The 24,258-nt window shown below is 40.1% G+C and overlaps 1 protein-coding gene across 1 annotated transcript; it reads right to left on the bottom strand.

The window, feature by feature from the left end:
• Positions 1-2,148: 2,148 nt before the first annotated feature.
• LOC117295055 (ATP-dependent RNA helicase SUPV3L1, mitochondrial-like) lies at positions 2,149-19,879 on the bottom strand. Its single transcript, XM_033777627.1, has 15 exons — positions 19,294-19,879; positions 18,554-18,631; positions 17,304-17,526; positions 16,216-16,384; positions 14,548-14,659; positions 13,410-13,487; positions 12,388-12,531; positions 11,525-11,653; positions 9,782-9,875; positions 9,358-9,448; positions 7,953-8,162; positions 6,600-6,776; positions 5,584-5,732; positions 4,696-4,889; positions 2,149-2,871 (listed from the first exon to the last, which is right to left on the bottom strand). The coding sequence occupies exons 1-15, from the start codon at positions 19,718-19,720 to the stop codon at positions 2,621-2,623; spliced, it is 2,526 nt and encodes an 841-aa protein (XP_033633518.1). The 5' UTR covers positions 19,721-19,879; the 3' UTR covers positions 2,149-2,620.
• Positions 19,880-24,258: the final 4,379 nt, after the last annotated feature.

Raw genomic sequence — 24,258 nt, 5'->3', positions numbered from 1 at the left:
TATTATACAAATAGGCCCAATTGGATGCATTTAATGTAAGCATTGAATTTTACAAAAATAAAAATCAATATAAACCACAAGGGAAACTGACTGGGTAAATTTTGAAATGATTTTTGGGGTTGAACAAAGAATTGACTACAGTGGGATTCGAACCAACGACCTCCGGATTAACGTGCCGGCGCTCTACCAACTGAGCTAACTAGCCCTATATTCGCGATGTCCCCATTTTGTCAATATCTTTGTTCGGGGTGCCAGTCGGAAGCCATACAACCGTCAACTGCAGTGTAGCCAGGGATCACACCCAAATACGATACAACCTGGGAAGCGGCAGCCAGGGGATCACCTTAAGGGGATGAGACTTTTTGTTTCAGATATCAATATAAACCACAAGGGAAACTGACTGGGTAAATTTTGAAATGATTTTTGGGGTTGAACAAAAAATTGACATTAATCCGGAGGTCGTTGGTTCGAATCCCACTCTTCAATTCTTTGTTCAACCCCAAAATCAAAAATTAATCACAAGGTGAAATTTGGACTATTCCATTTCACAAGATGAAACCAAGTTAAAAGTGAAACGGAAGAGTCCAGATTTCACCGAATGATTATTAAAGAAATGCATAATTTATAAAACTCAAACGTGTAAATGACATGAATATTGTCTCATTATTTTTTTGGCTTTGGTACATCTTTTATCTGACAATGGCCTACATTTCCAAATCAAAATAAGAATACGCAATGATAAATCTTGACGTTTTAAATTTCATCTGCAGAATAAAGATAGAATAATGTAATTTGATGATGTGTACTATTAATAGCTTTATAAATTTGTAAACTCATGCAGCTGTTGTAGTGCACTTTTTACTTCGGGTACTTTTTTTTAAATGTCCACAGATTTACATTTAAACTTACAGGGTTTGAAGATAATGATAGTAGAAAGCTTCCCTTCAAATAGTACTTACTGTGGTGCTGTACTTTTTGAGAAATGAGTAAAACAAGTCACAAAATAGTTTTCGTTTATACGTTTGTACAATCTAAAACTGAGACAAAAATTATTTTTGTGACATTGTTTTACTCATATCTAAAAAACTACAGCACCTCAGTAAGTAATATTATAAGGGGAGCTTTCTACTATCATTATCTTCAAACTGTGTAAGATTAATGTAAATCTGTGGACATTGTGTTTTGTGTTAGAAAAAAAGTACAACCACTGATACAGCAGTACTCTTTATTGACAGCGATTCTTAAGCCACCTGGACCAAATGTCATAAAGCTGTTAAGCAGTGGGGTTCTGCTTAGAACGTTTCTTGGCTAAGCGGGAATTATCGCGACCAGTCGTAGAATTAGTAACTGTATGGTAGTCTTGCTGGCAAAATCTTGTTTTGCTAAGCAACAATTTGTGCTTACAAACTTTTTTGAAATTGGGTCCTGCTTGTTAACCCTAGCAGCCTGTGCTCAGTGCGAGTAATGTCATGTGTATTTTAGCTGTAAATTGCAACTTTCTTTTTCAAATTCCATTAAAAAAATTCTAAAAATGACGACTGCAGTCAAGGCATTCAAAACGTTAAAGCATATTTGCAAAACTTTGTTTCCAGCTTTGTAATCCAGCTGAAACCCAAGCAAATAATTTGATAAATAAGATATGTATGGTTTTTTCCATAAAAGACATTAGAATGAGTATTTAGTATACAATTGTGTGTTTTCGGTAACACCATGTGTGTTTTCGGTAACACCATGTGTGTTTTCGGTAACACCATGTGTGTTTTCGGTAACACCATGTGTGTTTTCGGTAACACCATGTGTGTTTTCAGTAACACCATGTGTGTTTTCGGTAACACCATGTGTGTTTTCGGTAACACCATGTGTGTTTTCAGTAACACTATGTGTGTTTTCAGTAACACCATGTGTGTTTTCGGTAACACCATGTGTGTTTTCGGTAACACCATGTGTGTTTTCAGTAACACTATGTGTGTATCTATAGACGATGTGACGTCACTCGAAAACCATAACATGATTCGCGCACATACCGCCGGGCAGACCTTTGTGTTTTGGCAGCCAGCTAGAAAGTGTATGCAATCTTACCATGACTACGCGTCTTTTTGCCCTGCGCAACATGACGTATACAGTGTTTTGTCAACAGAGGGTGTTGAATGTAAACGTAGGTCACATCGTCTAGACTTGCTAGGTACTTTTGATTATGTTCTTTTGAGAACTTGTCTTGCTGTATGTTCTACTACTGTAGATTAGATTTTTTCGAAATTCAGGAGCAATTTCAGTTCAGTTCTGAAAAGAACTATTCTGCTTCTCAACTACTACCTGGGCGGAAGGTAGAAAATCGGCCGGTACTACTACTTAAGCATTTTAGTGGATCGTTATTAACTTCACTACTGCGGCAGTGTTCTTAATTGGTCTCAAAGTTTTGACTAGCTTGCTCTAGCCATCATCAGGTGACAAGACAATTTCTCAAAAGAACATAATCTAGTCAGCAAGTCGATATTAATACACTTGGTGTTACATCAAACCAAATCATACATTGATACCTCACAAATGAATGCCTTGAATCCTATTTGAGTATTAAATACTGGTAATAAAGGTTTTATAAAAACTGTAAAATCAATGATTCTCATTTCTTCTTTTTCCTTGTCCTTCCATTCCCTTTACTACCACCCTTGGTTCCAGTATTGAGCCACTCTTGATGTAGTTGATCTAAGACGTCTTGCGATAGCAGACCCTGTTTGATCAGCTCTTTGCTCAAACGTCCAGAGATGGTTTTCAGTTTTGTCTGGTCGAGTTCATGATTCTGGATGTCCGATTCATCCTTGAGGGACTTGAGGCTGTCTCTTGATGGCTTACTCCTGGACTTCTTACCGGAATCTGTTATTTTGGAGTATATAAAAAATCACAAAAACTTGAAAGAAAGCTTAGCTGTTTACAGTCATTGGACCCTGTGGAACAGAAAACAAAATAAAAGTTCCGGATTTACAAATAACTTACAGGGTTTACAGAAGGTAACGGTTAAAGACTTCTCTTGAAATATTATCCCATGAAATGCTTTACTTTTTGAGAAAACATTAAAACAATTATCAATTCTCGATATCAAAACGTGCGGAAACAAGGGTGGGTTTTCCTGTTATTTTCTCCCGACTCCGATGACCGATTGAGCCTAAAGGATTGTTATTTTATATAGAAGTTGTGATGCACGAAGTGTGTGCCTTTGGACAATACTGTTTACCGAAAGTGTCCGATGGCTTTAATACTCCATAAAAATATAAAAATATTATGCAGTTCTTGTATAGCTTTTTGTGACACCAGCCCCCGATTTCACGAAGCGCTGCAACGCGTCGCAAGTGCAAGTTGCGACCGGTGACACGTCGTAAGTTGCGATGAGTATGAAATCGATTTCATCAAAGTTACGATGCGTTGGATGCGTCGCAAGTTCCTTGACCTAGGGTCGTCGTAAGAATGCTATGTTTCATTTGTTTACGCACAAAATGCATGAAAGAACATAACAATTACCACACGTAACTTCTGTGAACCAATCGGGAAGACACTAAACAACAAAATGGAAATTTACCCTCCCCCCCCCCCCCCAATAAAAAAAAAAAAAAAGGACGGGTAAAAGAAAAGAAAACAAACACACGCATAACAAACGAACACACACAACCTAAAACAAATAAACAAATAAATAATTATAACCCCCCCCCAAAAAAAAATACCTAAACACTAGTCCGAAACGGTGTAGTGTCTGCCATCTTGAATGAACTATAATACACGACTGTTTCATGACCTAGTTGTACACAACATAAAACAGCGGCAGAACTTTAGCAGTTCATCCTCGTCCAAAGGGTTGTTTTTATTAAGAGTGAAAATAGTTTGTATTGCGACTCGTCGCGCTTACGACGTGTTTGGTGAAATGTATTGTGGAACTCGTCGCAGCCGCGACGTGTGTCTTAGGTCTGCGACGCATCGAAAACCCTACGATGCGTCGCTACTTGCGATGAGTTTCGTGAAATCGGGGGCTGGAGTGCGTTTTGGCGACCCCAACCAAAGCCCAACCGAGTCAACAAGTCTGTTACCAGTTGGTGTGAACAGCATCGTCACCGCGCTCAACCGAACACGCAAAAACACTCGACCGATGACCAACGTTTCTGGTTGGGGTCGCCAAACACACTCCTGAGGTCATCTCGAAGTGCTTATTATTTGATTCTACAAGATATGCAGAGCTATTAAAAAGACTTGTTTGTAAACACAGCATCATGTAAGGTTTAAAAGATGCTGTGGGTCAAACTGCAGCCCACCATACCAGAAAATACCAGGGCGAACCCCTTCCCTTCTCCAATGTACTGGGTTCGTTTTTGACAATACACACCTTACAATACCTAGAGCTTTATGTCCCATCCTACGGATGAATCTTAGCTCAGTGACGTACTCGAGTTTTTAGCACTCCTAACTAAAGTTGTGCAATTAACTACTCATTCACGAAACATATACGAATCGCTAGTATTTTTGGAATAATGCTTAGTTGATTAGTTTCGTCCAAGTTTAAGCAGCACCATGAAATTGAGCCAAAGGCCCAATAGCAAGGCACTGCTTAGCCATAAGCGCAGAATTATGCGGTAAGCAGAGCCGTTAAATTTGGTCCAGTATGGCAAGATGACTGGATGGACTTAAAATCAAGACTGATGAAGAAACCAGTACCTGCTGATTTTCCTAGGCGTTTCTTCCTCGTTATTTCATCATCAGGGAGTGAAGACACGCCATTGGCTGATCGGATCTCAGTAGCTCGGATTAGCTTGGTGATGTTGTCAACGCCTTGATGAATGATGTCGTCTAGTTCTCTTTGTATGTCTCGAATGATTAAGGTGTCGGGGAACATGTCCATGAATCGGTAACTAAACAAAGGATTCAACAACAACAAAATTCATTCGTTCATGAATGGGTTTTTTCTTTTTTAAAACAAATTTCCTTGGTGAACAAGGGTCGAATAACAGGAAAATAAACAGTGAATACCAATTGTAAAAAGATGATAAATTAATACAAAATTAAAACATCAAAGGAGGGGTTGAAGGGGGAAAAGATTTTTTTTATATTCAATTGTTTGAACTAAAGTTACACATTAGCCTAGACAAAATATTTTAGCATGATGGAATCCAGTCATCAATGGGGATAATAATACCACACAAAAATAGCGCCCTCTATGATTTATTCAATCCGTTGAAAAAAGCACCATCAACACTTTGCTAACATAAATTTGTCACATAATTCAATCACAATAATTGTCACAATAATTTTTGTTTAATTGGACAAAGCGTTTACAGCAAGAGCATAAGCCGGAGCCTAAGGCAAAGCCAGAGCCCTAGCCATAAACTTAGCCAAAGCTAAAGCCAGAGCCCAAGTCAGACCCTTGGTTTAGAGGCACTGGCACCTAATTCTCAAAAACTATGTTACTTCAGTGGGAGCTGTTTCTCACAATCAGCTCTACAGTCATGACAGTGATCACTACCAAGTAATTTTTTATGCTAACAATCATTTAGAGTAATTACCAATAGTGACCAGTGCCTTTAAAAAGGGCCATAGATTCCTTACCTGAGCCACAGATAGAGATCCATGACATCATGCACAGCCTCCAAGTGCATTAAGTCTCGTATATTCTTAGGAACTGATAGCGGCCATCCAACTTGCCGACAGAACCAGTCATAGGTCATCGGCTCGTTCCGACTATACTGTCGAGCAAACTGCAGCAAGATGAAATAGAAAACCACTGACCAATTAAGTTCTTTTCAAGAGATGGCACTTGATACATGCTTAATAAAGTCTGTTCAACATTTAAGGAATTTTGTGAGAAACAACAATCAGTTGTTTCAATTTGAAAAGATGTTTAGTTGTTTCAATCTTAAAGACCTTGTTTTGACAGCCACCAGTTGGCCAACATTTCCTCCACTTCAAAGTTCCTGGGCTGTGAGGCTTTTGATCGAAAATATTTGCTGCGTTTGAGGCACCACTTTGTTCTTCAGTGTTAAATAGTGCGTCAGTAATTTCAAATCGGAATTTGGGGTTGGTAGGTGGGTCAAAACAAATTCAGAAAAAAATTGAAATGTTGAAACATGTTAAACCACGCTGCAGACTGGCCTTAAGGTCCGTAAGTTTGAAAGAAATTGTTTTTAAAGACACTGGACACTATTGGTAACTGTCAAAGACTAGTCTTCTCACTTGGTGTATCTCAACATATGCTTAAAGTAACAAACCTGTGAAAATTTTAGCTCAATCGGTCGTCGAAGTTGCGGGATAACAAGGAAAGAAAAAACACCCTTGTCACACGAAGTTGTGTGCTTTCAGATGCTTGATTTCGAAACCTCAAATTCTAAATCTTGAGGTCTTGAAATCAAATTTGTGGAAAATTACTTCTTTCTCGAAAACTAAGTTACTTCAGAGGGAGCTGTTTCTCACAATGTTTTATACTATCAAGCCTCTCCCCATTACTCGTAATCAAGATGATAATAATTATTTTGAGTAATTACCAAATTGACCAAAGTGGTTATACAAAAAAAAAATCAAAAGTACCAAGTTTTCAAAAGTACTAACTTGAATCACACATATCTTACCTTGAGGAACATTGTACTAATAAATGGATGCTTCTTGTTGATTGGAGCGCAGCAGAAAACGTAGCGAGCCCTCAGGTGCAATGGGATGTGTTGTATCATGTCGGCAAGAAACTTAAAGTCATCCACGTTGCAAACAAAGTAATTACTGTCCACTTTCGATAATGTCACAAAGATATCCTGGTGAAAGAAAAGAGAGATTGTCACTAAAAGTCAAACATTATTTAACATAACAAAGAACCAATCTTGTAGAAAGATAAATCAATTCCATAAGAGCTTGAATAGTTCTCAAGTGAGACATTCGGTTTTATTGAAATTGCAATAAAGACTGGCCAAAAAGGGCCCTTAGTTTGGAAGAAACTGTCCTTAACATTCATGAAAAAAGATTATACGAAAAGTGAGCTTAATCACTTTACTAGCCAAGAACTTCATGGAGAGATAACAAGGAAGGAAGTTTCAGTTTTAGATGTGGGAGGAAAACCCTACACAATTTGTCCAGGGACTAAAACCAACGCAATTATTTTCTGTGTGTTGGGTTCTTAGCTAGTATTGTGATTAAGTTCGCTTTTCTGAGAGTCATTGGCTTCATAATGAGATTAAATAAATTGAAATAAATAGGCAAAAACTTAGTGATGGAAGTTCCTTCGTGAGGAGTTACTCCAAGATTTAATTAAAGACACTTGGCACTATTGGTAATTGTCAAAGACCAGTCTTCTCACTTGGTGTATCTCAACATATGCATAAAGTAACAAACCTGTGAAAATTTGAGCTTGATTGGTCGTTGGAGTTGTGAGATAACTATGAAAGAAAAAAACACCCTTGTCACACGAAGTTGTGTGCTTTGAGATGCTTGATTTCGAGACCTCCAATTCTAAATCTGAGGTCTCGTAATCAAATTCGTGGAAAATTACTTCTTTCTCGAAAACTACATTACTTCAGAGGGAGCTGTTTCTCACAATGTTTTATACTACCAACCTAGGTTTTATGCCGATAATTATTTTGAGTAATTACCAATAGTGTCCACCGCCTTTAATTAATAGCAATAATAAACTTTGTATAGCGTATATCACTGCAAAGTCCCTATGCACTGGATAAGAAAAAGAAAACACCAGGAAAGAAATACCAACGGCAGAGCAACTAGTGATATACATACATACATACCTACAATAGAATATTTGTAAAGCGCCTTTACTTTCAAGATCAAAGCGCTGAAATGAGCAAACCCAAAGGAACTAAACTGCAACATAATACATCAGATACAAATGATACAAACAGTTTTGTGGGATTTTTTTTAAACAATGTCAAGTGATAAATGGTGAATAGATGAGGTTTATATATGATTTGAGTTTTACTTACGATAAGGTTAGAGAGAGTTGCTTCCGGTAAATGATAAGCAAAGAGCTCAATCTGTTCTGCGGTTGGGTGGAGTCCCGCAGCCTCGATGCTCTCCACTGAGTGTGATAAGATATCCTTGAGTGTTATCAGATCACTAGCGTGGAACGTTGTGGCTTCTCCTTCTTGGAATTGAGTTCCGAACCGCCCGGCTCGACCGGCAATCTGAAGAGCCTGGAACAAAGAAGGCAAACAGCATTAAGAAATATTATTCAATGTTAAAGTAAACATTATAGCAAATATTATAGTAAACTTGCGGGTACAACCATGTACCCGCTGCCAAAACATAGGATTCGAACTGCCTCTAGCAACCAAGCAATCTCGGATAGTCCAGTTGGTAAGACACTGCTCTAGAATTGCAAGGGTCGTGGGTTTGAATCCCACCCGAGTAACATGTCTGTGATATTTTTTCACAGGACTCAGGAAAGTACTGAGTATACAGTGCTAATACACATCGGTGTATGGGTAAAAACAAAATTAATATTCTTTATCACCGATGCAAATTTAACATCGATTATACAACCATGTGATAAATCTCTTTTGAGGAGTGTTGGTTCTTAATTGTGCCAGTTTGGTCTTGATGTTTTCAAACAGTATACTCTGCTCCTGAGCTGGGACATAACCTGCCATGGACTGCCATTCTGTCCAGGGGGAATCAAAATATTCTCAGTAATATTATACACATAATGAATGTTTATGAGTGCAATGGTGCAAATATGTTCATGAGTTGAAAGATGGAATGTTCTATTCAACGAGGCGGAGCCGAGTTGAATGGAACATTCCAGCTTTCAACGAATGAACATATTCGCACCATTGCACGAATGAAAAACATTCATTATTTGTTTTATATAACATCCAAGTAGATCTTTGTCATTTTGATTGAAAGATACAACTTTCAAAACAAAAAAAGCGTAGGCCTCCAATTTTTAATTGTAGAAGACGAATGCTAGTAATTTTACTAATATGCCTTGCTGCGTTACCGAAGACAACACGCACGCAGTGATGTTTTTACTCAGCTTTTTCGTTCCATCCGAAAAGTACCATTGCACGCTGGCAGAGTGCAATGGTACTTTTCGGATGGAACGAAAAAGCACGGTGAGTGACTCAGCGTGCAATGGTACTTTTATTTGCTATCACGTGACGGACAATCCTCCAATCAAATGGCAAGGATCTGCTTGGGTGTTATATAAAAACATATAATACCAAATATAAACACTAGTCTGATGAGCCCTATTGGACATACTTTACTTTTATGTTGTCAACACCAGTGTCAGATTGGTGTTGATTGAAGGTGTATATTTGGTGTTCATACTGGTTTCTTATTAATAGGCAACTGGTGTTAAATTGGTGTTTGTTTGGTGTTAATTACCTGTGATGTAGAGAGTCTATCCATCTCTTTTTCTCCTTTCTCATTGATGATTGGTCGGATCAGAGAGTTGAATATCACTCGCTTAATACTCCTATTATGGGGGGGGGAATTAAAAGTATAGTACGAAAGGAACAACAAATGCTTACCACATAATGTTGTGCTTACATTTTTAAACAGGGCGCCAGAAGTAAAGAAGTAAAGAAGTAAAGAAATCAGCTGCTGCAAAAAAACATACCAACCAAAAGAACCTGACATTTCAACCCTAGCAAAGTCTTGTCTTTTAGCCCTTGATAAAGACTATGAAACGTGCAAAGAAATTTGACTCATATTTCTTAGTAAAAATTATTGCTTTCTGCAGAGTTAAAGTTGAATTGAATCTCAATCAGATGACTCTCATCTCTTTTGTTTCGACCGGTATACTCACAGGTTCAGACCCATTCCAATAGCGTCAGTAGCTACCATGATCTTACAGGGGTCATCAGGGTCGTTGAACTTCTTAGCTTGGCTTAGTTTGGTGCCTACAACGAAAAGAAAACCACATTATTAGCGATCAGTTTCCAGCAACGGGAAAGTACAGCTACTCCATAGGACAGCTTGGTGTGCAGCAGTACAAGCTCAATCTGTATATCTTTGGTTTGCGTTAACACCATGTGTCATGGCTGAGAGGTTAAGAGCGCCGGATTCAAGCTCTGGTGTTTGACCAGCAGAGTGTGGGTTCGAATCCTGGTCATGACACTTTCTACGTAAAATTGGGGAGGTAGTGCTTTCTACTCTACCGGCCAGGCTTCGGACTGATGATACTCAAGCCTACATCCGTATGGACTGTAAAGGGGTTACCCTGTTTCAGCCCTAGGAGTAGGTGGCAACCGCCCCTGGAAAAAAATGATTGTAGCTCACACCTTGAAGTGGCCGTCAGGCCTTGTGTGTCTGGCAACGTGCATTAAGTAGAGTTTGTTCTTAGAAAACTGTCTTTCTTCTACTACCGCGGAGTAGATTTATCGGATGTTCGGGAGACTTATCAGTTCTGAAAAGAACTGTCCTGCTTTTTAACTACTACCCGGGCGGAAGGTATAGAACATTGGCTGGGACTACTACTTTAGCTTATAGGATCGTAATTAACTGCACTATCGCGGAGTGAGTTCTTAAATTGGTCGCATTGTTTTGACTAGCTTGCTCTAGTCATCGTCGACCGCAGGAGAGCTGGATCTGCATCAGCATTTGTTGAACAGGGTTGATGCCTTGAACATGTCCTACTACTCCCTCTGCCATCTACTGCCTGTACAATACCGGCCTTGACATGTCTGCATTACCAAGGAACCTCACCGTGCAACCATTGTACAAATAATAATATAAATAAAGGAACATTTATAAAGCGCCTTACAGGCCTGTGTGCTTCGTTTCTGAAAGGGCAAGGGCACCAAGGCATTTTCTCCTTGGTAAAGGGCTCCCTATGAGGAAATTGTACATTTCTACCAGAACATTTTAAGGGCACCAAGGCAATCACCAAAGGGCATGGAGGCAAGAAGTATCAGGCCTAGCCTTATGCAAAGCCTCAAAGGGCTTTACACTCAAATAAAAAACAGCTACATATTAAAATACAAAGAGAAAACACTCATAAAATCTTACAATAAGTAGAGAAGCACAATACATACCAATATCAAATAGGAATTTAAAAAGAGTCAACAAAAAACACAAGAGGGGAGAGGTTACCAGCACGATTCACCCTCGGCCAAGACCCTCAGCATCTGGCTATATTTACGTGCAAGATTGTGCTTAGGGCCCCTACTCAAGGTCACTGTTTCAAGGCAGACCACAAACCACCTATGTGGACACCTTGTGCCGGGACTCTGGACTGCGTTGGGAAGAGCTGCGTACAGTAATGGAGGACCAACGTGTTTGGAGGGCCATCATCCGATGCTCCGCATCGACTGAATGAATGAATGAATACATGCAGTGCTACATGTATATCTATCAGCAAGATTTTGGAAAAATATTTCATTTATTGTATTGGTCACCAGTCCATTTTACATAGGCTCGAGTTAAAATGGTTTATGTTCCTGAGATATGATTAATTGAAAAAGCCGGTTGACCAGTAAAACATGCAGCCGACTGGTCCGGCTGCTTAGTCACTGAAGATGTGACCAGCAAACCCTGTATGTTCACTCACCAGGAGGTAGGCTGCCATAGATTACTGCACACTCTTTGCCCATGGCCTCTAACTGACGACTAATTGAATACAAGTCATTCTTATTGAAGGCAACGATACAGTCTCCAGGTCTTGTGTTTTCCAAACTCCCTGGAGACAACAGAAGAAAACAAGGTGAATAATTGAGTAAGAAAAAAAAGAACCTGAATTAGTAAACATCAGTTATTTAGGCAATATCAGTGTTACGCCCTGGGCCCAATTTCATAGAGCTGCTTAAGCACAAAATTTTGCTTTTTAAAAGCAAAAAAATCCTTGCTTAGTAAAATCAGATTACCGGACAAGACTTCACTCAATTGTTATGCTAAGTAAATAACAGCTAAATGCCAGTCACAAGCAATGTATATGGCATGAAATTTTTGCCAGTAACATGTGAAAAATAAGCGAGCTATTTTCGTGCTTAAGCAAATTTTTTGCTTAAGAAGCTCTATGAAATTGGCCCCTGGTCTTTGCTGCGTGGTAATGACCAGGTTGGTGGCTGGTCGTCGAGGTCCATCAACAGTGAAAATATTCAATGAGAAAGAACTAAAACTAATTCCGATTTGGAATTTATCGCTCAGTGAGCATTTTATTCATTTATTTTATAATAAATCAATTTATTCATAATTTATTCAAAATGTGTAATAGGTTTTTCACTATTTTCTTATGACCCAAATGGCCGATCGATCTCATACTTCTACAGGTTTGTCAGTTTATGTAGGCCGTTATAATGGATAACATAAAGTGCTTACACTGCCAGCAACTGTTTTATTAGCAAAAACAATTCTCTAATGTTCCTTTTAACAACATATTAATGCAAAAAAATGTATACCATCATTATTTCTTACCTAATGGCTCATCAAGAATCTTGAGAGACGTAAGACGTTTGTAGCGTCTTATCTCCATCTCGTCTCCGGTTGAAGCTGTGAGTTGTTGGACGAGATCAATGGCCGCCTCCTCTCCACATAGATGAATCTCCTGAGCTGCCAAACCTAACGAAGAGACAACAGATTTGTCACATGGGTTTTAACACAGAGCTTGGGTAAGTTCACAGAGCTCACTGTTTACATTGCCAACACACATTGGCGTTATTACTCAAAATAATTTTTAGCATAAAAACTCACTTGGTAACGAGTAATGGGGAGAGGTTGATAGTATAAAACATTGTGAAAAACAGCTCCCTCTGAAGTAACGTAGTTTTCGAGAAAGTGAGTAATTTTCCACGAATTTGATTTTGAGACCTCAGATTTAGAATTTGAGGTCTCGAAATCAAGCATCTGAAAGCACACAACTTTGTGTGACAGGGGTGTTTTTCTTTCATTATTACCTTGCAACTTCGATGACCGATTGAGCGGAAATTTTCACAGGTTTGTTATTTTATGCATATATGTTGATATACAGCAAGTGAGAAGACTGGTCTTTGACAATTACCAATAGTGTCCAACTGCTTTTCGATAGACAAGGTAATGATTTTAAATCAAAAGTATCAAATTTGATTCCATAATATTGCTTGATTTTGCTCACTTAAAAAAGGTTTAACTCTTTCTTTGTAACATGTTAGTCCACATGCCTGTACCGGTAGCTCCTCAATTCAGGGCATTGTTTATAGACTTAAATTTCAAGTGTCTGTCTCAGGATTCTCGCTGTTCCCGAAAGCGCGCCCTTCTGTAACAGATCTACCCTCCAATTATAATAATAACTAGTTATTAGTAAACTTATAATAATAACTTATATAGGGCATTTTAGAATAACAGAATCAATGTGCTTTACATTAGTGCCCTGGTCATTAGGCCAATAACATTTTTCGTTATTTCACCTAGATGTTTCCCCAGTGCTTTTGGAATGGTGCCAAATAATTATTATTTCTTACCTAGGAAGGCTCGAGTCCAAGCCCAGCCTCGACTTGGATCTCTCAACATCTGAATCTCATCAATCACGGCGACTTCATCTGGTCGAGGAGAAAAACAAGTAATTTGGGGTTGAAACAAACAAAATTGACGTGGGATTTGAACCATAGACCTCTGGTTAAACATGCCAGTGTCCCAGGGAATTCCATCCGCCGGAGATTCTGTGCCCCATTTGAGAAATTAACATGGGCTTGAGGAGGAGGATTCAAAAGAGGGCGCCATCAGAAAACGTTTGTACGCAGTTGTCCATATGGGGGGACAGAATCAACCTCGTTCCCAGGGGTGATTGATCTCGCCGCGCCATTTTTTCCCAGCATGCCTTGCTCGATGATAACCCCTGGAAGTGTAACTCCAAAATATCCAAATATAAGGGATATTCCAATAAGTCCTGTGGTTGATCCGTTCTGTTTTGGGCGTTAGTCGCGCACATACTGGGTGCGCTGTGTGTAACAAAAGTTATGCGTGACATAAAATGTGAATACGTACATCTTTATACGCACGCGTTGACGGCGTATAGAGCTTCTTGAAGATGCACAGAGTTTCATATTTTGCGCGTGTATGATAGCCAATCAAAGACACGGATCAGAGTTTTCCTCCCAGGGGTTAGAGATGTACGCAGAGCTAGGGAGTGATACGGCGCGCTGCCCATGGTAGCGAGGTTGGGCCAGAATCTCCAGGGGGAACAGAATCTCCTGCCACATCGGCGCTCTGTCAACTGCACTATTGAGACCCAAGTTTGCAATCTCCCAACAATAAATTAGATGCTACATGTCAATGACACTCTGACATGTCAATGGCACCATTATAATACAATGACAACCGAATAAGACAATGACATCATGCATGTCATGCCCCAATATTATTCAAATGTGAAAATGGCATAATCTAGTGACAAATTTAATCATTATAAAACAATGACAACCGATTAACACAATAACATTCTTGTCCTAATAACACTTGGATGTGTGACAATGGCAATATTTAGTACTAACATGTTGTCACCATAAAACAATGACAACCCAATAAAGACAATGACATCCATATGTCCCAATAACACTGAGATGTGACGATGGCATTATCTAGTGACAAAGTGTGACTTACAGGGTTGATTGACACTTGTCATCTCGACAGTACAGGCCAGATGACTTGAAGGTATTCCTTCAGGATTAGAATAGCGACGTTCCTCACCAGTCACAAGATCACACATAATGCCCTGAAGAAACATTAAGGTTCAAGAATATATAATAAACTGTTTAATTTTTGGTATGTAATTTCACTAAGTACACACTAGAACCATTTTTCTGTGAAATATTTCCCTCTGAAAAAGTCATATTCAAGAAAACTTTATCTGAAAACCTTAAAAAAATGCAACACTTGAATTCAGTTGATACAACCAAAATTAAGGACAATGTGTTTGTTTAGTGCGTAACCATTTTTGGTTGGTATTCCAAAAAACAGTATGACTCTACGCAGTATTTATTTTTATTTTTTATACATTGCCTTTGAAAAAAATGTTGTTTGAATAAAACCTAGACTTGACAAAAGCATTAAAGGTTCTTGAAATATCTGACGAAGCATCACAGACAAACATAAATTGTTTGAAAGAATTCAGCGCCAGAATTTCTTGTTTTCATATGAGAAAATACGAGAATGCGTTTATCGTGAAGCGCAAACAATTGGATTTTGTCCATGGTGATGAACAAAGCCTTGCCTCTGTCGGATCTGTCAAGAAGATTCCCCGATGCAAATTTAACATCTATTATCTATTATATTAAAGTACTGAGCATACAGTGCTAACACACATTGGTGTATGGGTAAAAAAAAAAATCAATATCTTTTATATATGCGGTACCAGCTGCCAAAACATAGGATTCGAACTGACTCTAGCTACCGGGCAATCTCGGTAGTCTAGTTGGTTAGACACTGCTCGTGGGTTCGAATCCCTCCCGAGTAATATGCCTATCCCTACTTGTTCACATGACTCGGGGAAGTACCGAGTACACAGTGCTAACATACATCGGTGTATGGGTAAAAACCAAAAGTAAGAGGTATTCCGTATGGAGGTAATCAAAATCAAAAACTGCCATTAGTTTTTTATGGATCTATGGGTGCACCCAACTACATAAGAAAAGCAAAAAAAAAGAGTGCAAGCTCATTATAATTTTGTGTAGGCCCTCAAAATATTCTATATGAGACAGATTTAAGAGGCACCAAAAACAGGGGTTTCAGTGTAAAAAAATATGCTACATTGTGACCTGGGGTTGTTGACTTCCAACTTGATGTATTTTGGATGACATTGGGCCCTCAAAAATTGGTTCTATTTGCTGAGAGGTGTAGGGACATTTTTCAAGATTGATGCTCGGATGTTTGGGAAAAATTACTTAGGTGTAGGGGTGTTTTGGCTTGGAGGGGTAATAACTCGACGGGCGCATAGACTTCCCATATAAAATTGAGCAGAGGATTACAGTTCAAGAAAGAGTCAACGAATAATTGTCTTTTTACTGTAAAAAGTTTTTTTCGTGTATTTTTAAATGTTTAGCATTTTGCACTGTATGCTATGGGAGTTTATTTAGTGGGGTGGGCACCCCTAAGGAAGCTGCCGTCGATTTCACAAAGAGTCATATCTCGAGTTAAGACGAGTAAATCGTCTTAACTTAGGATTAATTTTAAGGTCTGCATGCTACAGTGCAGGGTTGGGACTCGTCCTAAGTCCTGTAGATTAGTCTTAAGTTAGGAAGAGTTTTGTGAAATCGACGGCTGCTTGTTTACCTTATCATTTGTCTTCATGTGAACCTCACTAGCCAAGAGTTTCAACGGTCCGCAGTAGACACCGGATTTAGCATTGCAGAATCTCTCCAAAGCGTGGTATGTTTTCCCACTGTTAGTCGGGCCCGCATGAAAAACTATTTTCCTTTTGATGTCTCTTGCGTCTCCATACCTGTTATAAGAAAATAAATGAAGCATTTTGCAACTGGGTGAGGAAAATCTTTCTACAAATGCTGTTAAACCATGCAGTGTGCTATGCCCTTTATTTAAAAGTAAGTTTTTAAACAAAGACTGTTTACCCACGTCATTTTTCGATCAAAAATAACACAAGCCATAAGTTTCCTATTAAAATATATTCATAAATACCCCAGACAGTTTCTCTACTCCTATTGGTGGAGAGCGCGTCACGTGGGTGTGTATAAACCTTTTGTTAATGCACACCGGAACTCTGTTTATGCACACTTAGCTGGCTTCCGCGTGTCGGGCGCCCAAGATTATCACGCGGAACGCGCAAATCATAGCTATCAGCGCGTAATCTAAGCGCGCGCGCGTACACACAACCCACGCACCTCGAACAGATTCTTCAGAGAGTTTTGGAAAAAATATTTCAAACCTCAAATTTTCAATTGTTAAAGTGTCTATACATGTAACTGTATTTTTTTACAAAGCATTTATGAATGGGAATAAAAGAGTAGCGACTCATTCTTAAACGTCTGTTTAAAACCTTGCAGGGTCGTTGCCTTGTGATAAGCTCGGGCCTTTATCACATGGCTGCCAACCCTGCCGGCTTTAAATGTGCTTTGGAGAACTCGTCGCTACCCTTTTATTCCCATAGCAATAAGTGTACTGGGTTCTTTTACTTGCATACACAACACATTGAGACCTACTGCTTACGTTCTGTCCAAAGAACAAAGCAATAATGATTAAGTGTCTTGCCAAGGGACACAAGTGACAAGAACCCACTCTGCTGATCAGAAACACTACAGCTTGAGTTCAGTGTGCTAGATCACTTGGCCACGATACACCTTGCTTAGTTGCACTGCTTTTAAACTCTTTTACCTGGAATATAATCATTTTAGTGACCAACTTACCATTGTGCCGGGTCAGTGAGGTCACTGATTTTCTTCAAGTCTTCCATACAGTCTAGAGCAGGGAAGACTTGTCTTGCATGACGTAAGAAGTACGGGAAAATGTCGTCAACGTGGCCAGCCTCCGCCAGAATGTCACTCAGAATTATGTGTAGATCTGGCTCCAACGCTTCGACCTCTACGATGTACTTTCGGAAACTCACAAATGCCTGATGAAATAAATGTTCTGGGAGGAAAACAAATGGTATGTTTAGGAGCAAAATCTGAAAAACATGAAGTAAGCAGGGCGTGTTCTCCTGAGAGCAGGCCTTGGGTGGATTTCACAAAGAGTTAAAGGAACACGTTGCCTTCGATCGGACGAGTTGGTCTATTAAAAGCGTTTGTAACCGTTTGTTATAAAATGCATTTTCGCTTTGCGAACTAACACTTGACTCCCATAAATGGCCGACCATGTTAGTCAACGAGGTAAAAGGAAAACCACACATATTTGAGGCATAATTGTGTGGATCATTGTATTATACTTTTAAACAGGCAATGTGTTCCTTTAAGACTAGTCTTTCAAAATTGGCAAAGGCTATGAACTTGATTTCAACAACGGTGTCTGGCAAGGGTGGACAGTTAAAAAAAAATACCGATGACGTCACAATACAACAGAGCACCCTCTAGCGACAGGTTGAAAACTTATCAAAATAGACTTTTTGAAGATGTGTGTGGTGAAGTGTTTTGTAATCACTTCCAAATTTACACACATGTTGATCGTCAGGCAGCCATCATATGTGTGAAGTTTCAGATTGATGACGTCATCAGGGGTCACCTGGCATTAAAGGTGCACTTTTTGAAGTGAAATAACTCCAACGTAATGATGCGATCAAGTTGAAACTCAGTAGGTTCTTGTGAATTGTGAAATGACATCGTGATGACGTCATCAGATGATTTTTTATGATTTTTTTTTTCTATTTTTACACCTTTAAGTCATAAATTGCTGACTGAACATGGTATAATCTGAATTATTTTATTATTTATGCTGGATTGGGCAAACTGCTTTGAATACACGAACACTTTCAAATTCAGTCGTGCAATCATGTCTAGTTTGTTGTAGTAGTCGTGGCGGCACGATTAAATTAGTAGTTGAAAAACGGTAGTCCAACTCACTCTACTTCGACACGGGTCGCACTAGTCGCCCATGCTTAGAATAGTAGATATGTTGCAATTTTATTTATGTTCAAAAGGCTTCATAGTCTGTAACACTTTACCATCTAAGCCACTCTCAGCTGCCAGTCTCTGTATTTCTTTCCGTCTGTAGAATAAATTCAGCACTTGTAAGAGCTCCGCTAAATAAATTAAAGTAAAAATAAACAAAATGTGAAGATTATGTGGGCTTGAAACAGATCAATGAAATACCTCTATAGTTCGGAATACCAGGGGAAAAAAGTTTCAAGTTTATCATTATTATAATAGCCTGTGTTATAAATTTGCATCGGGGATTTATCATTATTATTATGTAGTATTAGTACTGTGATAATCAAAAGCCTTGGACATTCCAACAGACATGTGTAGATCACTATGTACAGCAGTAAAAGCGGGTAAAAGGCGGGTAAAAGTTTTTCTTGGGGGGGGTTCTTTTCCTCTGTGTTTTTACTAATCTGGCTCCAACTTCGGTCCCACTATTTGCTGTCAGCATCCTAAAAAAAATATGTTATTGTTATTGTTTACAGAGTGGACAGTCCAGTTGCAATAACATAACCCTCCTCCGATCTCGCCGTCGGGAGGAGTGTTACGTTATCACAACTGGACTGCTCTAACTAATCATGGCGTAAATCATTAATAAATATTGCTTAAAACTTTTCACACCGTGACACTGCACTCACAGGTTTAACTTTTATTTAAGTTTAAAAATAACATTGAAGTTAAACTGATGGATGGGAGAAAGAAAGTCAACCAATACTCCAGAATCAGAGTCTATATTATTCGGTCATTCCATGGTCATGCCTACCTTTTTTATCCTTAAGACTGGCACCAAGCTCTTCTCCAATATTTATATCATCCGGATTGAAAGTCATTTTCACCGGGACGGGAATAAACAGAGTGGAGATATTTTTATCATTTTTGTCATTGCCATTATTACTGTTTGAATAATGCCTACAATTTGAATGGCAACATTGAATATTTAGGGGTTTTGAAATAGAGAACAATGGAGGAGGAGCACACTTCCGTTTATTCTTGTCCGCTGCTGTTCTTGTCCAGTTGTTTCGAGCGGAGGTAGAGGGGGGCGGGCGATCAGCAGAGACGGCCTCATGAACGTGACGAGTTGATGTAAACAGCCCATCATGCCCATCCCGCCGACAAAATATTTGACCTTTTCGAAGATTAAGAATTCCCTTCGTGAAGAGACATAAACATCGTGTTTTTGTCATATTCATTATTTGCTACAACACGCTTATTTTGTTGACACCCACATACAATAACAGACCGAACTGCAGTTAATAGTCCATGTGGGGCACGTGTTTAACAACATTTCTCTTCTCATGGGCAGCGCCATCGTTAACTTGCTTCGATTGTCCGTTGAGGGCACATTCGCAATCACGAGCTAGGCGAGCTAGGCTTTGCTCTCAAGCCTGTGACCTTCTCTTTTCGTGCTTCCCTTAGCTTTGCTAGATGTTAAAAAAAGCCGTCACATGCACGTAAACTACGTGCATGTGACGCCTTTTTTTAACATCTAGCTTTGCTAGATGTTAAAAAAAGCCGTCACGTGCACGTAAACTACTACTTTTTTTTAACATACATTGAATGTAGTTAATTTATTTTTGATGTGACGCATTTTTGTTTGTTCGGACCCAGTCAATTAATTGATCTACTACTTGAGCCTCACCTTTTTACTTTGAGGGAGGGGGTCGGTTTTTGCTGACTTTTCCCGCAAAAGGGACCAAGTTAAAACCTGCTATATAAGCATTTTCTTTGTAACGCAGTCCCCATACTCTTTGCACCAGAAATGGGCACATGAATATAGCCATATCACAAAACCATCCTGCTCCATAGGCCGTGTACAAAGTAAACGGGTAAGAAATTGCCCATTATCCTGGGTCAAAATTATTTTCACTTTTCTGGAAAAGTTCTTTTAGTGGGTAGGCCGCGCGCCCGCCATTTAAGAAAATCACATCATTTTTTGCTTAACTGAGCAATTTAAATAATAGCTGTAAACTGTCAATTTTTGAAATGTGTATGGAGTTCAAAAAAATTTAGTTGCAGTGTATGGGGGCAAGCAAAAACCCAGCGACACGTCAACTTAGTAATTGGGGAAGACCGAGTTGTGATTTGTAAAAACTGTCTCTTCAGATCAGGAGTGTCTTGCGCTAAAGGATTTTCCAGAGAAACACTACGAGCGATTATTTAGATCAGAGGCAATGTGTTCTTGAATTTGAGAACTTCATTTGTAGAACCTCTGTTATTTTGGCCACTTAATTAATATTATAACCTTTAATTTCATCGCTTGCTGTTCATCAAAATCTGACACTCTTCCCCTCAGCCCTTAATTCCTTTAAGATCATACGTTTCCGTTCCCATAATCAGAATTCATTAAAACAAGTTGAAAACACAGAATAAAGAAGACAAGTCTTGTTTTGTTTTTCTCGAGACAGATCGAACTGTGTTTAATCATTGTCACGGATGGTACATAAAATAATTACTACATGGTCATTGTAAACATTAATTTGATAAATAAATAGTTGGCCCATCAGTATAATGGGCGTCCCTCTGGGTCAGTTTTTGTTGACTTTTCCTGCAAACGGGACCGGTACCCAATACGCTCCGCAGAGGAAAAGCTCATTAGGTCGCAGGTAAGAAATTGACCATCTCCTGGGTCAAAAATACTGTTGTCCAAGCCGGCCGAAACAGCTGTCCGCTCTCTCGCAACGACACGACTTGGTCACGTGCTAACGGCCTCGCGCGGAAAATGAAAGTGGGAGATAGGCTAAACCACTATGAACGCGCGAAAATGTATCATGCTAACGGCCACGTGCAGGAAATGAACGTAGGAGATGGACCAATGGCTGCCCCCATGCCAGAACCCTTCCTATGTCCGACGTCCGCGCGGCCGATCTACACGGAGCTCTCACGACGTATACGGCACGCACGCACGACGACTGTGTCGCTTCCATCGGTGTTGTGTCTTCACCTTCGTCCATACTAGGTGATGTCACAGTGCTGTTACCACTGACGTCGACCTCCATAGGTGTCGGGTCACTATCATCAACCTCCATAGGTGTCTCATCAACCTCCATAGGTGTTGGGTCACTGAGACCACCATCGTTCACGGGCTCCTCGTAACGCCACGTCGTTGGTGGTACCACACCGCGATTTCCAAACTTTGGTTCCAAACCTTCACGCTATAGGTGTATTCCATTGTGGCAATGCTAAATTCGATCAATAAAACCGTGCTCTCTAATATACAAAAAAAATCCGCCTCGGAGAATAGAACATCCCATCTTTCAACAAGTCTAGATATTAAAAAAAAAGGGACGTCACATGCACGTAAACTACTACTTTTTTAACATACATGGAATGTAGTTAATTTATTTTTGATGTGACGCATTTTTGTTTGTTCGGAACCAGTAAAATTGATCTACTCGAATGAGCCTAACCTTTTATCTTAGAGAGGGAGGGGGTCAGTTTTGGGTGACTTTTCCCGCAAAAGGGACCAAGTTTCAACCTGCTATACAAAAACCCAGCGACACGTCAACATAGTTAATGGGGAAGACCGAGTTGTGATTTGTACGGCACGACGACTGTGTCACTTCCATCGGTTTTGTGTCTTCACCGTCGTCCATACTAGGTGATTTCACAGTGCTGTTACCACCGACGTCGACCTCCATAGGTGTCGAGTCACTATCATCACCCTCCATAGGTGTCTCATCAACCTCCATAGGTGTCTCATCACCCTCCATAGGTGTCTCATCAACCTCCATAGGTGTCTCATCAACCTCCATAGGTGTCTCATCAACCTCCATAGGTGTCTCATCACCCTCCATAGGTGTTGGGTCACTGAAACCACCATCGTTCACGGGCTCCTCGTCACGACGTCGTTGGTGGTACCGCACCGTGATTTCCAAACTTTGGTTCCAAACCTTCACGTTATCGGTGCATTCCATTGTGACAATGCTAAATTCGATCAATAAAACCGTGCTCTCTAATATAAAAAAATCTTGCAGGGTTTCAGCGAGGCCAAAAGTACCCAATGAAAGCAAAACGATTTGCCCTCTCTGAAATACTCTGGAAAGTAAAACAAAACAACTGCTCTAATATAAGATTTTATCTCTCGCGGCACCCAAAGGCCTCCGTCTGCCGGGGACCGCGCTCGATACTCCCCTGGTTCGGAAACAGTCAAATTTATTTACTTTTCCCCTACCTTTTTTACTTCGAGGGGGGAGGGGGTCGGCTTTTGGTGACTTTTCCCGCAAAAGGGACCAAGTTTCAACCTGCTATATAAGCATTTTCTTAGTAACGCAGTCCCCATACTCTTTGCACAAGGAATTGGCACATGAATATAGCCATATATCACAAAACCATCTCGCTCCATAGGCCGTGTACAAAGTAAACGGGTAAGAAATTGCCCATTATCCTGGTTCAAAAACATTTTCGCTTTTCTGGAAAGTTCCTTTTGGTGGTGACGCCTTTTTTAAAAGCTCATGTGACGCATTTGTTTACATCTAGCTTTTTGCTCTTGGGCCTGCTCTTTTTAGTTGTAGCTGACGCTGTATGTGACGCCTTTTTCTTTACTTCTAGCTCCATGCGGCTGCTGCATACTCCAGTTGGGGACGAACTAACTAATGCTTGATATTCTTTCAGCTTAACTGCTTCTTAGCAAGCAAGGTCCAGGTTTATTCTTTGTGTAGAGCAGGCCTTTGATATTATGTTGGCAATAAGGCTGGTTCCAAGACAGGTCCCCTCATTTAATGCATATAAGACAATCGTTTCCTATAATCAGAATTCATTAAACAAGTTGAAAACACAGAATAAAGAAGACAAGTCTTGTTTTGGTTTTTTTCGAGACAGATCGAACTGTGTTTAATCATTGTCACGGATGGCACATATAATATAATAAATTACTACATGTTCATCAACCGAGGCGCTCGCAACGACACGACTTGGTTCTCCATGGACGCCGTGTAAATGTCACGTGCTAACGGCCACGCGCGGGAAACGAACGTGGGAGATAGGCCAAACCACTATGGACGCACGAAAATGTCTCGTGCTATCGGCCACGTGCAGGAAATGGACAGGAGATGGACCAATGGCGGCCCCCATGCCAGAACCTGCCTATGTACTCGCGATCTAGACGGAGCTGTTACGACGTGCACGGCCGGGCGCACGACGACTGTGTCAACATCGGTGTTGTGTCTTCAACGTCGTCCATACTAGGTGTTGTCACAGTGCTGTTACCACTGACGTCGACCTCCATAGGTGTCGAGTCACTATCATCACCCTCCATAGGTGTCTCATCAACCTCCATAGGTGTCTCATCACCCTCCATAGGTGTCTCATCAACCTCCATAGGTGTTGGGTCACTGAAACCACCATCGTTCACGGGCTCCTCGTCACGACGTCGTTGGTGGTACCGCACCGTGATTTCCAAACTTTGGTTCCAAACCTTCACGTTATCGGTGCATTCCATTGTGACAATGCTAAATTCGATCAATAAAACCGTGCTCTCTAATATAAAAAAATCTTGCAGGGTTTCAGCGAGGCCAAAAGTACCCAATGAAAGCAAAACCATTTGCCCTCTCTGAAATACTCTGGAAAGTAAAACAAAACAACTGCTCTAATATAAGATTTTATCTCTCGCGGCACCCAAAGGCCTCCGTCTGCCGGGGACCGCGCTCGATACTCCCCTGGTTCGGAAACAGTCAAATTTATTTACTTTTCCCCTACCTTTTTTACTTCGAGGGGGGAGGGGGTCGGCTTT

This window comes from Asterias rubens, chromosome 9 (genome assembly GCF_902459465.1).
Source record: "Asterias rubens chromosome 9, eAstRub1.3, whole genome shotgun sequence".
NCBI lineage: Eukaryota > Metazoa > Echinodermata > Asteroidea > Forcipulatida > Asteriidae > Asterias > Asterias rubens.
Note: the sequence above shows the minus strand (reverse complement) of the source record. Positions and strands in the feature narration are given on the sequence as shown.